The sequence below is a fragment of the Primulina huaijiensis genome, chromosome 8 (assembly GCF_012295235.1).
Source record: "Primulina huaijiensis isolate GDHJ02 chromosome 8, ASM1229523v2, whole genome shotgun sequence".
Classification (NCBI taxonomy): Eukaryota; Viridiplantae; Streptophyta; class Magnoliopsida; order Lamiales; family Gesneriaceae; genus Primulina; species Primulina huaijiensis.
The window spans coordinates 20,792,104-20,805,073 of NC_133313.1; the positions used below are offsets into that span (position 1 = coordinate 20,792,104).

The 12,970-nt window shown below is 33.7% G+C and overlaps 1 protein-coding gene and 1 pseudogene across 1 annotated transcript; one reads left to right on the forward strand and one right to left on the reverse strand.

Annotated features, from left to right (window-relative positions):
- The first annotated feature begins 1,412 nt into the window (after window positions 1-1,412).
- LOC140982900 (SWI/SNF complex subunit SWI3C-like) lies at window positions 1,413-7,295 on the forward strand (annotated as a pseudogene).
- Window positions 7,296-7,824: 529 nt separating this feature from the next.
- LOC140982901 (metal transporter Nramp7.2-like) lies at window positions 7,825-12,681 on the reverse strand. The gene is made up of 13 exons (XM_073449682.1): window positions 12,434-12,681; window positions 12,133-12,211; window positions 11,990-12,030; window positions 11,782-11,860; window positions 11,582-11,686; window positions 10,970-11,079; window positions 9,923-10,104; window positions 9,758-9,827; window positions 9,195-9,368; window positions 8,992-9,096; window positions 8,633-8,764; window positions 8,422-8,517; window positions 7,825-8,331 (listed from the first exon to the last, which is right to left on the reverse strand). The coding sequence occupies exons 1-13, from the start codon at window positions 12,578-12,580 to the stop codon at window positions 7,993-7,995; spliced, it is 1,659 nt and encodes a 552-aa protein (XP_073305783.1). The 5' UTR covers window positions 12,581-12,681; the 3' UTR covers window positions 7,825-7,992.
- Between the last annotated feature and the right edge of the window lie 289 nt (window positions 12,682-12,970).

The window sequence follows — 12,970 nt, forward strand, 5'->3', positions numbered from 1 at the left end:
GGCGTTTTTGGCTTCTCGAACATAATAAAAGCACCCACACAATTAACCAAGAAATTGTGAAGATATGCACTTGACTGATAACTAGGGGTGCAATCGACCTAAATCGACTCAAAAAAAAAAAAAATTCAACTCGACTCGACTCGACTTGACTCAAGTATTAATTTTCGAGCTCGAGCTCAACTCGATAATGTATCGAGTTACTTGAGCTCGATCTCGAAGAACTCGATTTCAAAATTTTTTAAAATTAATTTTAAAATTTTTAAATATATATATATATATGTCGTACATTCATAAAATACTCGAGCTCAGCTCGATTATGAGATCGAGCTACTCACGAGAGTTCGACTCGTTTTCAACTCTACTAATAACATATATATCATCAAAATTTCAAATTTGAGATGATATTTATGTTTAATTGTAACAATCCTTCCACAAGCTCAAAACAAACGGGAAGAATTGGAACTCATTATAGCGTGGATGGGTTAGGGAAAAATTTATTAGTTTAGGTGTAAAATGAAAGCACTAATTTAAAGTGAGGGAAAATTTAAATTATCAAAAGTGGGATGTAATATGGTCAAGAATTGATTTGTAAAGTAGTTATTATTTTTAAAGTGTTTCTTTAGTTTTATTTTTATTCAAGATTTTAAGGGATGGATTCATATATACACACATATATAGTTTTGTTATAATGTCTATCAATCGTATCCATCTATATTTTCACTAATGAGGTGACATTCACCTATTATATATATAATTTTGATATGTTTCATCATATATAGTAAGTGAGTGTTACCTCATTTGTGAACACAGAGATGANTAATTAATTATTTCAAATTGAAGTTTAGTCTCTCATTATTTTTTACAATTATGACATAACCCTCTTTTATAATTGACTAATTTTTATAATTATGACATGAATTTCGTTTATATATAAATCAAATTAATTATAAAAAATTTATACAACACTAATCTATATAAATTTGCATATGTTTTATCTCCTTACAGTGTGTTTGGTTCTTTATAAATATGAATTTGGATTTCGATTTCGATTTATATTTGGATTTGAAATTGGAAATTCAAGTATTTGAAATTCCATTTGGTGTTTGGTTTAAAATTTGAAAATGATATTTAAAAATCCATTTCTTGTTTAGTAAAAAAAAAATTCGAATTTGGAATTTTAAAATTTTACTAAACTACCCTTAGAAATCTTATCAAATTTGATGAGATTTGGATAAAAAAATAATTATATGTTTTTAAAATCCAAATCCCACCAAATCCTATCAAATTTGATGGGATTTGGATATACTCATTGAAATCCCATAAAATTCTAAACAAATATAAATTTTTTTTTGAATCACTTTGCAAAATGATAAAAATAGGATTTCGGATCAAATTGAATTTTTTACTTTCTCCACTGATGGAATGAGAATCTGAGATACATGCTCCTCCCCCCGTCCCCGTTCTCCCTCTGCGTCTCATCACTCTCACACACTTGACACACTGAAATCTCCGCCCGCCACCTCACCAAATCCCATAGACCCCACGAACCTTTCATTCTTCCTTAAACCTCAAAAACCCTCCTAATATTTCTCTCAGATTTCCGCGTCAGCAATGCCAGCTTCCTCCGTAGGTTACTCTCTACAAAGATTCCTTCTTCTTCTGTAACGGTATCCGTGCTTTCACAGTGCTTGCCTGTTAGTTAAACTCGAAATTAACGAGATTTATGGTTTCTTTGGTTTATTTTAAAAGTGTTCTTGACATTGAGCTAAAACCTTAGAGGCTGATGTGCATAACAGCAGTTTGTTAAATTCAATCGGTAATTTTGGTTTTTTATTCGTGCGTGGAAGTTCATCTTCTGGGAGCCTTCGGTGAAAATGAAGCTGAATCTGTTGACCAGGGTTACAAAACAAAATAACCCGTTAAAAGTTGACAAAAAATGTTTTGTCTAGTGTACGTTATTTTAAGCGCGCATTTGCCATCATGGAATGTGATTCGTTTTGTGTTACGAAATATATAACGCCCTTTACTCTTCTGATTGATTGTCATTGAAGTGAAAAAGATTTAATAGCTGCGCTTCATTCTCTTATCCTTTTGTTGTGTTTGCCTATGTTTAAGAGGCCAGGGCAAGGTGGAGCAAGCGGAAGAGGGAATACGCAGCTGCTCGGAAATATAAATTAAAAGAATCTGATAACTCGTATGCATTCGAGGACAGTGAGAACGACGATGACCCCGACGTGGATCCACTGCCAAACCGCCTGGACACTGAAGATGACCCTCATAGTCAAAATGCAGATAGAATCACCCATATGTCACCAGAGAAAGGTATCGAAAAATTGGGAGAATGTGGATTGAGAATTTGTGAATTCCCTGTTGCAATTAAGAGGGTGGTGATCAGTCCCCACTTGTCCGTCTTTGAAATTTTGGAAGCAGAAAGGGCTGCAAGAAAGGGAGAAAGGAGAGTTGGTGTGATAGCAGCACTGGAGAACATTTCTTATGGACAACTGCAGGCACTATCATCCATTTCACGGGACAATCCAGTTTTATCTGGGATCCCCATTGAGGAGACTGCAAGCGGGAGTGGGGACGGGTCATATGTGATCACACCACCTCGCATTGCTCCAGGCAGTGGAGTCATTAAAAGGCTTGGGAGTGCAGGTCCTGTCCATGTTGTGCCAGTACATTCAGGTTGTTCACTTTGTCTTATCTAACTCGATTCTATAATGTTTTTAGGAAGATGGTGCATGACTGAGCTTATAAGCACATCAAAACGGTTCATGATCTTTACAAAAATGTTTGGTAAAAAGGTGTAGAGGAGCTTATAAGATTATAAAATAAGCTGAATGATAGTAATATGCTACTTGAAAAAAAAATTGGTTTTCCTGGCTTATTTTTTAAGATCTTATTTTAATAATTTAAAAGACTACAATAAATTCTCGAAATAATTTATAATATGCCATATGTATCTTCTCATATTTCATCGGCACAAAAACTTTATCTTTTTTCGTCTTATCATCTTAAATTTTCTTTCAGTATTTTATTATCATTAATTACATTAATTTTGCATGCAATTGTTCACATGTTAAATAAATCATCACAATTATTTTTGTTAATTTTACTTGAATAAATTAAAAATAACATTGACAGTTTACTGTTTTTTTATTTACTAAAAAAAATAATCCATTCATAATTTTTTTTATCCATTTAACTTTTTTTTAGATTTAGATTGCTTGCTAGTTTTAAATCATTTGCATTATTATTATAAAACAACTTTTAAAATACAAGAGCTTATAAGCTATTTAAAATAAGTTTAAAGAAATTGATAAAGTGAATGGTTACTTGAACTCATGTTCAGTTAAAAGCACTGCAAAATCTATTTCAATTGATAGTCACTTTGTTAAAATGGGCCAACTTATTCTTAAAGGTACTTATACATCTTGCACTACTCTAAGATTTGGAAAAGGGGATGTGTACTCATCCGCATTCTAATTTTGTTCCTTTTCGTGAGCAGATTGGATTTCACCAAACTCAGTGCATAGATTGGAGAGACAAGTAGTGCCACACTTTTTCTCTGGGAGGTCTGCAGAACATACTCCTGCAAAATATATGGCGATTCGGAATTTTATCGTTGCGAACTATCTGGAGAACCCAGAAAAACACCTATCAGTAGTTGACTGCCAGGGGCTATTAAATGATACAAGTATAGATGATTTAACTCGAATTGTTAGGTTTCTATATCATTGGGGGATTATCAACTATTGTGCAGTTCCTCCTAAGCATGACATGCGGAAGGATGAAACCTATTTATGCGAGGACTTAAACCTTGAACTTTGTGCGCCTTCAACTGCTTTGAAATCTATAGATAGCTTGATCCTGTTTGAAAAACCTAAATGTAGCCTTAAGGAGACTGATGTTTGTCCAGAACTTGCACTTCAGCATGACGAGGATTTTGATTTTGACAGTAGTATCCGAGAACAATTATCTGTGAGTCAGTGCAATTGTTGTTCTCGGTCTATTTCTATGGTGTATTATCAGTCGGTGAAGGAGGTAACTGATGTATTTTGAAGTTTTAACTCACTTTTATGGACCTTTATGCCTGCGTCTTGTTGTCCTTCACCTACCTTGAAATATGGTGTATCCAATATCAAGTAGTTTTGCTTGCCAGAGAGCATTTTGTTTGATTGTCCACATTTGTTTAGTTTGTGACATCCTTTTAGAAAATAATGGGCACTGTCATTATAGTGTAGCTTGATTCCATCTACTGCCATCTTTGTGGATAATGCTGTTGGAACTTGATTCTAACTATAACTGTTGTTTGCGGATTACCGAGCTGCAAACCAAGAAATTCCTGTTAATTGGCGACTGACCAAATTTAAAATGTCTTTTACAAAATACAAAGGACTACATTTCTTATCCAGTGACTGGGTGTTGTGTGTTTTTTTTATGTGTTTCTTACAGGTTGATACACTGATGTGCATGGATTGTTTTCACGAGGGAAGATTTATCATGGGTCACTCCAGCCTGGATTTCGTTAAAGCTGATTCCCTAAAGGATTTTGGAGATGTAGATGGAGATTGTTGGAATTACCACGAAACTTTACTCCTGCTGGAGGGAATGGAGCTGTATAAAGAAAACTGGAATAAAATTGCGGAGCACGTTGGCTCCAAGTCAAAAGCACAGTGCATCCTTCATTTTGTCCGTCTGCCTTTAGATGATGAACTCTAGCAAGTATTGGTGTTCTGAGCACATCTGGTGTATCAAAGCTAATGAGTCACGATGGTCGTGGAAAATCGGATGCAAATTCATACAGTGGGTGCTATAAACTGAATATGATTTTTGTGCGTCGAGGAAGTTCTATGAAATCACATCTGAAATTTCCATTATGATGCAGGAAACAGCCTGCGAGGTGGTGATTTTGAAAGAAAATTCCCTTTTAAAAATATCTGGAATCCATTAATGTGTCTGGTAGGTTGTTTCTCCTAGAATTCATACTTTTACATGTTTTTTGTAACAATCCTTTCTCTCATTTCCAGTAATCTTTGTCGACATTTCCATTGTTTTTATTTTCACTGTTGAAAGGTTCCTATGGTTCTTAAATTTCCTTTTGTTGAACAAATAATATTGTATTCACACAGCACTCATGCTAGTCTTCAAAACTTTTCCTAATTCCCTCTGCCACTTCTATGATAGGATTAAGATGAATATACCGGGATGCTTTACTTCCCCTTGTTTCGATCATGTTTGGGCAGAACTCAACTAGATTCTCATTTTGTAAATGTATATTAGGTTTCGGCAGAAAATTAGTTCTGTTAATTTTGATGCCACCATGATTCCATTTGAGTTGCTCTTTTTCTTATTTTTGCATTTGTCCTAATTCAAACACAGCATCTGACATTTTTAAAGTATCGATGTTTTCTTCTTCAGCACTTTTCATGGAACTTCTCCCTACCCATTCTTATAAATTGGATCTTATGCTGTTTCCAGGTGGCCTTTTTGGCTTCTGCTCTAGGGCCAAAAGTGGCTGCTGCCTGCGCCCACGAATCCTTGGCAGCACTATCTAAGGATGGTGCCATGGAAGGGAGTCCACATGGAGATATCACAAATAGCAAAAAAATTACCTTTTAAATTATACAAGTAGTCTACTTTCTTCTGTTAATCTCACTAATGGCCTTCTCTGAAGGTCCTTTGAGCAGACAAGATGCTGAAGGTATTCCATTATCTGCTGAAAAAGTGCTAGCTGCTGCAAATTATGGTCTTTCTGCTGCGGCTTTAAAGGCAAAACTTTTTGCTGATCATGAAGAGTGTGAAATCCAGCTGTTATCTGCTAATATTATAAATCATCAGGTAATGGTTGGCTCAAATTGTGTAGCGTTTTTAGAATTAGTTTATCCTCTTATTTCTCTACTCATTTAGGTATTGAAACGATTTGATAAGTTGAATTAAGTCGTTTTTTTGGCAATTGAGTATTTTATTTTTTCCTTTCATTCTTTTCTTCGCTGTGGAAAAACTTACAAACAGGATCTAAATTGAGTGGTGGTGCTCTCTCTGTGTGATGGTACTGGTTTTAAATATTTTCTATGGTGTATTGAGACAAAAAGTAAAGCATGGTTGATCACATAAATGTATTAAAGATGATTTCAGGATACTATTTAATTTTCTGAACCCGATTTCAGCAATCTTTTGTTTAATTTAGAACCCTGTAACTTTAGTGTTTTCCCGTGCAACCAAAACTCGATCAGATTATTAAAAGCAACTTAAAGCATTCTTGGATGTGAATCAGGTTCTAATTCTCACTATATATTAGTAAAAAAACCACTTAGTTCGTGAATAGGAACTAGTCCCTCGTCAGTAGAGTTCATCGTAAGATTCATACTGGCCTCTATTGGCTCATTTTATGTCCATTGACCAATGGGCATGTGAGATGATAAACCAAGTATTGATTTCTCCTGCACTTATTCATGACATTTACATACATGTTCCTAATGCTTGGTGCACGTAAAATGGCATCTATATATGGGATATGGTTAAGTTTATTACACTTCAAATTCTCTCTGTTCTTTCAGTTGAAGAGATTAGAGCTGAAGTTGAAGCAATTTGCGGAAGCAGAGATATTATTAATGAGAGAGTGTGAACAGATGGAAAGGACACGGCAGAGGATTGCTGCAGAGAGGTCTCTGGTAATGTCAGCTCAATTTGGAGCAACAGTCATATCTCAAACTGTGGGCCTACCTGCAGTTGGTTCTGCCATCTTAAACGGAAATAGTATGCTACAAATTCGAGGAACTGAACAGCCCTTTGTTTCACGGTATCACAATAATCAACCATTATATCTACATCTGTCACCCATGCAGCTACAGGGCATTTATGGGATCGGACCAAGGATGCCCGTTTCATCTATTCAAGCATCATCATCTGGTTCTGATACTACGTTTGATCCGTCTTCGAATTCTCTGTCTTCTCCTGGTCATCAAATGCTTGGATCGTTATCTGGGACTAAATCTGGTCTATCATAAATTAAAGTGATGCATAGACTGGGATAGGTTTGCTCACTTCGTGTGTGCGACATGAGAAGAGCGAAATCATCAAGTTCCCATCGAAATAGAATCGACACAAAGAAAAGCAATTGCCATTTGTTGGCGCTGCCGACTCCCATACTGGCTTCCCATGAGAGTTGGCTGTAAAAATCCCTAAATATTCCATAATTATATTAATGAAAACTCCAAAAAATTGAGACGTCGGTATGATTTAAAAATTCTATACCACATAATTTTGTTCTTGAAAATATTGTGGAACTCACTTCAAAATTTATTCATCCCAATAGTCTTTTCCATTCTTTTCATGATTATTCGTCCCAATGTTCTTGAAAATCTTGTGGAGATTTTTAGATTTGACAAGATTTAATTTTTTTTTCATCCACAAATGTAGCAAGTTTTAAAAAAAATTCTTCATAATTTTAACTTTAAACACGCACAAAGTATATATGTTTGTTGGTAACAAAATATATACCGGAAGAATAAGTTTCTAATGTTAAAATTAAAAGAAAAGAAAAGAATTATAAATCGTTAGTATAATTATTCAAAAAAAAATTGCATTTCAAAATATTTTAAATAAGACTTTTGAAAATTTGATTTTCAATTCCTCTACATTTATAATTCATTTACATAATTTGCTAGAAAAAAATTTATTACCTTGATAGTTTTATGAATTTTATGTAAGTCATGGGATGGTTTTATCAATCAACCAGGATGATTACCTTGATTTGGTACACTTGTTCAAATTCTACAAATAAACGAGACAGATATAATCAAATTAATATTTTACTTGCCATGCACATTTTAATTCAAAACTTGATTTTATTTTATCCAAAGTAATTGCACAACATAATATATCATGGTCCATTAGGCTACTACAACTTTAAATTCTTACAAAACAAGTACAAACTTCCTTGTAAATATAAAAATGATCTTCATCCCCTATTTTCTTGGAAAAACAAATTTATTGGGGCAGTGGGATATCCGCAAGGTCCTCTCTAAATGGAACTTGTTGCATTTCAACTCTTCCACTTGTGCTCAAGTGCCCACCCTCCATTTGGGTTTGAGTCACTGGGTCGAACTTCGCCGGCTCGACGAACGTCACGACCTTGTCTTTTCGGAACATAAGATAGATCACCGATATTATGTAGATCGCCATGAGTGGGAATACGACGATTCCGATGAACACATTCCCGATTTTGGGCAAACTATTGTGGATAATCCAATCCACAAATGCTGTGCTTAGATAGTAGATGTTGATGCCTATGATTCCAAGCCCCAATATCCATGATATCACGATAATCTGTCATTTTTTCATATATGTGATTACATCCACTAAAATCTTGAGAAAAATTTAATAAAAACACATGTTATACTAGTACGATAAACTTACATAAATCGAATTCTTGTGAGGTCCCATCTTGGTGGATGTGCTGCTAAATTTAAGAAGTGGGATAAGAGCAAAAGGAAGTTCAAAAGACAATATCATCTGCAAAAACAAAAAAAGAAATACGATATGAAATATTATTTGAATTTGAAGATTATATAATTTGATATAGTTTTAAAACTCAGAGTAATTTCTTAAATAAATTATGAGTACAAACCGATGCAATGATGATTAATCGGCCAGCTGCATGAGATCCTCCAACGATTGAAACAATTAGACTGGGTGTTATAGCAATGCACCTCGTCACCAAATTTCTAAGCCATTTTCTCATCTTGAGATCCAAGAAACCCTGATGAAATTCCAAGTATAAAAATGAAGTATCTTTTTGTTTCCCACTTAATCATCGATTCGTTGATCATCAGCAACTTATTTAATATAGATTAATCGTTTTCTTAAAACTCTATAAAAATTATATATCGTATTAATCTTGCTTGTGGTACAATCTTGTGGATTCGAGGCTGTAAGCTATGTACAATTTAAAGTAACCAAAAGTTTTATCTACTTGTACGTACGTACCTGCATGATGAATTGTCCCGCATAAGTGCCAGTAATCGTAGAACTTTGTCCCGAGGCTAGCAATGCAATTGCATAAACAGTTGAACTTGACTTACCCAAAACATTCTGTTACCACCACGTACAAAAAAATATATATTATATTAATTAAAAAGCAGTCATATATATTATAATTTATTTCAGTTTATTCAAAAAATTTGAGTGACCTTGAGCAGGAACGAAGCAGAATTGAGTGTTAAATCCTGGCAAATATCTGCATTAACATCGGAGAGATCGTCGGCCAAGCAAACCGCGGCAGATACAGAAATGATTGCAACATTGATCAGAAAGGCTACGAAGAGTGCAAATCCACTCTCGATCAAAAAGTATCGGCATGCATCCTGACATTCATAAAATCGATTGTCAAATTATTTGGGATCTGCGCACTGTCTAAATGTTTATAGCATTGTCACGTGTCTCTCCATTCAATTAATGAATGACTGTATTATTGTCATAATTCTCTTGAGAAGTCAACAATGATAATTAAAAAAAACTTTAACTTCATAATTCATCTACTATATATTATCTCTTTTCATAGGCATGTTGACAAAACATGATAAGAACCATAGGTTAGGTTATAAAATATAAAAATTTATATATAGTTGGGTCAAATATATTTTAAAAGATTTCAAGTAGGAGTTACGAATTCTTTTATTTGGAATATATAGTTGTCCCCAACTAATCTCCTGGATCAAACTATTTGAGAGAATAATCTACAATTTTGACTTACATTGATGCCTCGGACTGAGTTGGGTATCTTCCTCGAGAGGACAAGTGCAGAATGAAGGAAAAGATTATGCCTGCATGTGTATAAATCGATTAAATAAATCAATAAAATTATTATCTTTTCTTCTTCGTTTTTTTTTTTAAAGTAAAGAAACTTCATATATCGTACGGCATGACTAGAGCCCCAAGCAGCGCAATAGCATCGCCAGTGGCACCTTGGCCTTTAAGCTTAGGCACAAACATTCCTTTCATCACAGCGGCTGCGGGAGGCTTGACATAACTCAACTCCCCGAAAAAGCAAGCCGCCATCACGAATACTAACGTTGCTATTAAAAGTTCCAGTTTTCTCACCTGTTCCAATGTTCAATTTATTCGAGATAAAAAGTAATATTTGAAATTCATCATAATCTACGGTAACAAAACTACAACGATATATATAAGAAGGGTATATTGAAAACATAGTAATGATTTATGTATATGAGTTAAAGATGGTGGGGGATCAAACCCTTTCTTTAAAAAATAATTTTAAAATCCAAAAAATTATTTATTCTAAAGAGTCGTTATAATTGAAAGAAATGGAATCTTTTTAAACACCATCCGAATTCTTACCTTTAATTTTACCTGTTCGCCTCCCGAGATATTATTGTTATGTGATTAATATATCGATTTGCGTGAATAGTGAATGCTATATTGTCTGAATTGTTTACATCTGTTTGTCGTAAGTGGTGCATAAAAAAACAGACTCAAGCCTCTATTGTTTATTGCGGGAGTGGTTCGTATAGTATATTAACTATTATTACTAGTGTTATATTTAATTCATTTGCAGGATACCTAAATTGTTAGGAAAAATTATAAATTTAATATTCAAGTTGATTTGTCCTAGGTTTTAGTTCCGTGAATAAAGTTCATATTACACACATTAAAATTCATTATCAAATACTTCAAAATGATAAGAAAAAGTTTGTCGTTTTCTTTTATTTTTGTTAATATATATCTTATCGTGTCTAATATAAGAGTAGGTTGAATCGAACCCGATTTTAGATCCAAAAAACTAAAAAAATTAAGCAAAGATATAAGCGTATATAAGTCAGTGATTTAAAATTACTCGGGAAAAAAAGGGTTTAATTTTAAAAAGTTAAATGTATAACAAATTAAGTTTCCTTTAAAGATATTATATTTTCAGTGTGTCCGAATTTCTGAATTAATCTTGACCTACCCCATATCTTTGGAGCCCGATCAAGAGGAGCGTGCTGCAGCCGGTGCACAGCACCCCAACCCAAACTGGTATGTGAAACAATATGTTGAGAGCAAATGCCGTCCCAATCACTGTCCAAAATTTTAATGAATTATTACAATTATTAATTTCTAGCATTTATCATATTGAGAAGATTCATGCATCTTTAATTTACCGTAAAAGTCGCTTTTCCCTAAAAAAAACATAAAAAAATAATTTAATTTAATGTCACTGCTTCACTTGAAACGGTGAAAAATGCCCAAAAGGCCTAAACCAAGAACAACACACAAACACTTGCAATTGCAATTGCACACACTCACGATAATTTTAATCATTTTTCTAATCTTGTGCTGAATACATAAGTATTCTTAATGAAAAAGAAGTAAAATCGTCAAAAATCGAGAGATAATTAACTAATATTGAAATTTGATAATCTATATAACCAAAATCATAAACTGATTATAAACATATATGATCAAAAATATAATTTTTAACATGTGCGCAAAAAAATTATAATAATCTATATTGAAAGTATTCCATTTAATAATAAAATTATATAAAAAAAACTGATATACAACTTATGCAAGTACTTACCTTCGGGAATGTCTGCAGCTATGACGGCAACCTCAGCCAGCAGCCATAAACAATATCTCACCAGTGTCGGGTACTCCGCTTTGCATAACTCAGACAAGTGTTTGCCTGAAGATCAAAATAAAACCAAGCCCAAAAACTCATTATTATATATATATATATAATTAAATATCGATTTTATGCTAGAAATCCTTAAATCTGACCTGTGCTAACTCCAAGATTTGCGGCAAGGGATTGAATTATGAGAGCAAATATTAATCCGATGAGGACCACCCATAGTAACTGCAAAATTCATTAATAAAATACAGAAAAATAAGATCTGTCATGTGTGTGTGTGTGTATATATTTGTGTGTGTGTGTGTATTTATTTGTAAAAAAAATATATATGTGAGTACAGAGTTGACTAATTACTTCATATCCATGGTTTGCTCCTGCTTGTAAATCGGTTTCCACTGTCACAATGAAAATTGAAAGAATTGCATGAAGTATTAATTATCGTTAGCAAATAATAATAAATGAATAAAAGAGCGTGTTGAATAATTGGTGAGACTTACAGTTTCCAGGATCGAGGTAAGCTAAAGAAACCAAGAAACCTGGGCCAACATACGACAAGAAGTTTCTCCATCCTGGTTTCTGTATCGTAGTTTCCGAAACATAAATCAAGATCCATTTCAACAAATATTAAATCGTTCAAATTTCTCCTAAAGATTTCCCATAAATTTTTCGAAAGCCGTAAGGAAAGTTCTCATTAATGCACTAAATTATTCTTGGAATTTCTTTGACGAAATCACCAATCAAAAAAGGAAAATTTATGAGGAGAAAACAATCTTAAATATGGAGAGAGAAGAAAGGCACCCGTTGCACATGGTATTCTTCTTCACCATCAAAACGTTTGCTGTCGGAGATCACGCCGCCGGCGGGAGGTGTCCCCGCCACGGAGACTACCCGGCCGTGGCTGTTCCTCCCACCACTTTGCAGCTCTTCCTTTTGCAAGCTTCCCATTCTCCTCTCCCGGATATTACAGCGTTCGTAATTTTTTCTTTTTTTTTTCCTCCTAATTATATTTAATTGATTTCCTTTGGACCTTTTTACTTGTTTCACTGGCAAGCCGTTTATTTATAGCCATTAACAAACAGTGTGTTTGTTGCGATTTGGGAAGATTTCGTAATATTTGGATTTTAAAATTCTATTTTTACTTTTTGGCAAAGTGATTCAAAAAAAATTCGAATTTATTTAGAATTTTATTAGATTTCATGGGATTTCAATGAGTATATCTAAATCCATCAAATTTGATAAGATTTGGTGGGATTTGCATTTTAAAAACATACAATTATTTTTTTAATTATATAATAAAGATGAATTATTAATTTCTAAACTTCTTTGGGTTATTTA

Coding starts and splice junctions, on each gene's coding strand:
- LOC140982901 (XM_073449682.1), bottom strand. CDS start 12,580: ATGGGAAGCTTGCAAAAGGAAGAGCTGCAAAGTGGTGGGAGGAACAGC. Junction 11,861..11,989: donor GAGCAAACCATGGATATGAA/GTAATTAGTCAA, acceptor TGAATTTTGCAG/TTACTATGGGTGGTCCTCAT. Junction 8,332..8,421: donor CTCACAAGAATTCGATTTAT/GTAAGTTTATCG, acceptor AAAAAATGACAG/ATTATCGTGATATCATGGAT.